This window comes from Hemicordylus capensis, chromosome 2 (genome assembly GCF_027244095.1).
Source record: "Hemicordylus capensis ecotype Gifberg chromosome 2, rHemCap1.1.pri, whole genome shotgun sequence".
Classification (NCBI taxonomy): domain Eukaryota; kingdom Metazoa; phylum Chordata; class Lepidosauria; order Squamata; family Cordylidae; genus Hemicordylus; species Hemicordylus capensis.
In genome coordinates, this window is record NC_069658.1 from 377,015,727 (window position 1) to 377,019,735 (window position 4,009).

Sequence of the window (4,009 nt, forward strand, 5' to 3'; positions counted from 1 at the left end):
GAGGGACCAGGAAGTCAGAAGGTGCTGGCAGAGTCATTAAGTTGTTGTCGAGGTGTAGCAAAGCGTCAACCTCTCCCACCCGATTAATAACAGCAGGCTAAAGACTAGGACAGCTCAACCAACCCTAAAGAAATTATCCAGTGTCTAAATTCACACACACACACCCCTATTTTAATACTGGAAAGTTAAGAGACGAGGCAGCAGATTCTTAAGAAGGAGGCACACATGAAGTAGTTCGAACATGTTTACTTAAATAGTTTCAATAAAAAGTCAAAAACACAAATACAATCTTTTGAAGAAACTGAATTTAAGGACTCAAAAAGAAATGGGAGCACAAGTAGTAGTAAACAACCCCCTCTCCCTCCACAATGACCCTTTTGTCCATGCATTGGCCTGTTGGAGGAAGAGAGGTGCTGAGATTCCATCTCTTCCCTGTTGATCTCTGTTCTGGTCCCTTTTGTTTCAATTATAAATTAAGCAGACATCTTTTTCTACTGGCACAAGGAAGAGACCAAAGGGCCAGTTTTTGGCTCTGTCCAGAGTACCTCCAGCCCCACTGCACCATCCAGCGACGCAGCAGAGAAAAGGTTTTTGCTTTTAAATACACACACGCACGCACACACACATATAAAAAATTCTTACACACTTAGCACAGACTGGAGTTCTGGATCCACCAGATTGAGAGTCACAAACATAGCAACTTGGAAAACAGAACTTCAGAACAGAAGAGTTGGAAACTCGGCGCGTCAATCCGGTTCCGTGTAAACTTTTGTGCGACGAGTTCGCCTCTTTCCCTCTCCCAACCCAAAAGGTCTCTGAAACGGCAGGAATCGGTGTGGTCCCACCACCCAGGATCAGAAGGACTGTTGCATCTTGGTCGTCAGGAGAAGCTGGCAGCCGTTATTCACGTGGTTCATGACTTTCTGCTTTAGTTGCGCTACCTGGTCCCGCAGCGCGCTGGCCGTGTTGGACAGTCCCGCGTTCTCGCTCTTCAAGGTCTTCACCTTCTCCTCCAGCCGAGCGATGCGCTCCAGCTTCCTCTTCCGACACTTGGTGGCTGCCAAGCGGTTGCGCAGCCGCTTCCTCTCCACCTTGATGCGCTCCTGGTCTTCCATGTTAATAGGAGACACGGGCGGGCTCTGCACATCCGGCACCGTCTGGGGCTCCTCTTTGAAGCCCCGGGACGGGTGGGGCAAGCTTAGGGCGTGAGGCTGCGGCAAGTAGCTGAGGTTGGCGCTGGGAAAGCTGGAAGAGCTGCTCAAGGAGCCGGCGGGGTTGTAGCTGGTCAGGTTGGTGTAGACAGGAGGCGGCTCCTGCGGGAGGGAGGCACCGTAGCCACTGCTGGCCGAGGAAGCCGCCGCCACCGCCCCGATCGAGACGTTGGGGGGCGGCATGTGGTTCATCTTGTGCAGATCGTCCAGCGCCTTGACAAAGCCGTCGGCGAAGCCCTCCTGCTCCTCGGTGGCTCCCCGCGGGTAGTAGTACTGGCCCGGCGGCGTGGGAGTGGTGGTGATCACGCCGTTACTGTTCTGGATGATGAGGCGCTCCAGCTCCGGGGCAGCCAGTTTGAGCGAAGAGCTACCGTTCTCGGCCTGTGGCTGCTGAAGGGAGCTTGGGAAGTAACCCGTGGGGCCGTCGTCTTGGCCGCGGAGATGATGTGGGAGCTGGGACTTCAGGCTGCGGAAAGGCTCGACCGACAGGTTCAAAGCCATACCCGGCTTCAGCGTCTTGTAGTCCTGCCCGTAGCCGGAGAGAAAGGAGTCAGGATAGAAAGGCTGCTCCATCTTCGTGCACATCAGCCGCGCGCTGGGAAGGGGGTGAGTGGAAACCCGGGATCGGACCGTCCGGGGCGCACAGGGAGTGCTTTCTCTCTGCCTGTCTAGGGGCGTGGGTCGAGCTTCTTCTCCCAAAGCGAGGAAAGCGCGCTTCCGCCTCCCTCCCCAAGCTTCACTTCCAGATTTCAGAAACAGAAGAAAAAGCTCGTCCTTCCGGCGGTTTCTCCACCACCCGCCCTGCCTAAGCTCTGCTAGCGGGGATGATTCACGCTTGTCCCCCACAGAAGGCGGGCCCGAAATACGAGCGTGCCGGCTTTGAGCCCTCCCAGAGAAGCAAAAGGAGCAGGTAGTACCGTACCGGCCAAGGGGAGCCTCCGGCGCGCTGGTGCAGAGTGAGTTATCTCAGCTACAGCGTGCGCTTCCCGGTGCTTTTTATTCTGGAAGCATGTGGGGCGCTAGCGGAAGCGGGTTGTCATTGGCTGCTGAGCTAGAGCGCCTCCACCCATCCCGGCGCACGCGAAGGGGGAACTGAGCTCATTGCTCGGCAGCTCGTGGCCCAGTAAACAGCCTGCGGGAGGGGGAGTTTTAAGGTGCCCGCGTCAGAGCAGTAGGGTTGGGCAGGGAGCGCATGGGGAACCGGGAAGCAAGCAGGCGCGTGCGCACACACACACACACACACACACAGGGGAAAGGGGAAAAGCACGCACGCCTCACGTACAACGGGCAGATGCGTAGAGGAGAGACGCTTAACGTGCCTTTTTCTTCCCCCACTTCTCCCCACACATGCTGGGAAAGTCCTACGCATGATTTAAATGCCTAAAGCTTGCGTTACCTTTCTTATACGAACAGTGTTCTTGAGAGCCAAGCTGATCTAGTATGTTGCAGGGTGGGCAGGATGTGGAACTATCAGATTCAGATCCTTCTCTGTCGCTAAGGTCTGCTCTAAGCTCCCTTGGAGTTCCTTTTGGCAAGTTACTCTCTCAACCTGTCCTGCCTCACAGGGTTGTTGTGAACTTGAATAAAATTAACTCTCCAGAATCAATCGAAACTCAATAGGAGAAAAGTGGGTCATAATGTGACATTTGTTTTCCTAAAACGTTTAGATGCATGTCCCTTTCACACCCCAGACACCAAACTGATTCTGCAGTTAGGTGAGAATCATATTAGCAAATCCCTTCCCTGTGTATCTGAACATAAGATAATCACACACATCTGCATTGATTCTTAAACAGAAATGCATTCTATGAAGAAGTTGTGTAAGTTAATCAGTCTCAAGGCAAACATAATTGGTTTGAACTGACTGTCTTTGTTTTGTTCTTGTGAACCACCCAGAACTGATAGATAGGGTGGTATAGATAGATAGAATCTTTGGACGCTGAGCACTCTTTACATAACTCATGAGAATATAACGGTACACACACCACCCAGCAATGAAAAATGGACATCCAAACATGGATCCATGCATAGATGGGCAAATGTCATAGAAAGATGTACAGAATAAATCACATACCAAATGCAAAAGTCAGATTCACAAACCACAAACACTTAAATACCACATTAAGACATAATCCAAACACAGAGTTACACCCTGCCATGTTTAAAATAAACACAGATACACAACCTTGGAGAGGTTGCATGCCACATTCAAATTCCAGCAAAGAAAGAAAAACACACCAAAGACCAGATGTACATGACCATTTAGAATATATTTAAAAACTGGTACATGCTATTACTTTTTCTATCCTGTGCTGCTATCATCATCATTCATATAGAACATTAATAATATGTGGCACTTTACACCATTTCGTAAGAAGAAGAAATACAAGTCCCTGCCATCAGAGAAGTTGCAGTCTTAAATACTGAAAAAGAGGGGGAAAGAAGGCTGAAAGAAGAACAGTAAGTGGTTAATGTGAACAAATGCAGTCACAAATATTTATGCAGGATTAAAGTTGGGGTGATCTTTAAGAGGAAAGCTAAAGGCATCCTGGAAAAGATGCGTTTTGAGGAGGGACACCACCAATATATGCATATAAAGACTCTGATACATGTAAAGGTGTACACCTACCCTGGTCCAACCCATGCTACAAGTACAAAGTACAACGTGATTATCAAGCCCAGTGGCCAAGCCTCTTTCTACAAACATGAATGCATAGTACATTTTATTTATTTATTTATTTATTTATTTATTTATTTAATCAATCATATTTTTATACCGCCTGATATGTACATCTTTA

The 4,009-nt window shown here is 49.5% G+C and overlaps 1 protein-coding gene across 2 annotated transcripts; it reads right to left on the reverse strand.

The window, feature by feature from the left end:
* Positions 1-230: 230 nt before the first annotated feature.
* On the reverse strand, positions 231-2,340 carry JUNB (JunB proto-oncogene, AP-1 transcription factor subunit). Of its 2 annotated transcripts, XM_053303351.1 has the most exons (2): positions 2,134-2,340; positions 231-1,736 (listed from the first exon to the last, which is right to left on the reverse strand). In XM_053303351.1, exon 2 carries the CDS (start codon positions 1,710-1,712, stop codon positions 855-857), a length of 858 nt encoding a protein of 285 aa, XP_053159326.1. In that variant the 5' UTR covers positions 1,713-1,736; positions 2,134-2,340; the 3' UTR covers positions 231-854. The 2 variants fall into 2 exon arrangements, with proteins under 2 accessions (XP_053159326.1, XP_053159325.1); XM_053303350.1 differs by having other exon boundaries at positions 231-2,339.
* Positions 2,341-4,009: the final 1,669 nt, after the last annotated feature.

Bases quoted from the DNA above. Each gene is read 5' to 3' on its own strand.
- JUNB (XM_053303350.1), bottom strand. From the start codon at position 1,796: ATGTGCACGAAGATGGAGCAGCCTTTCTATCCTGACTCCTTTCTCTCC.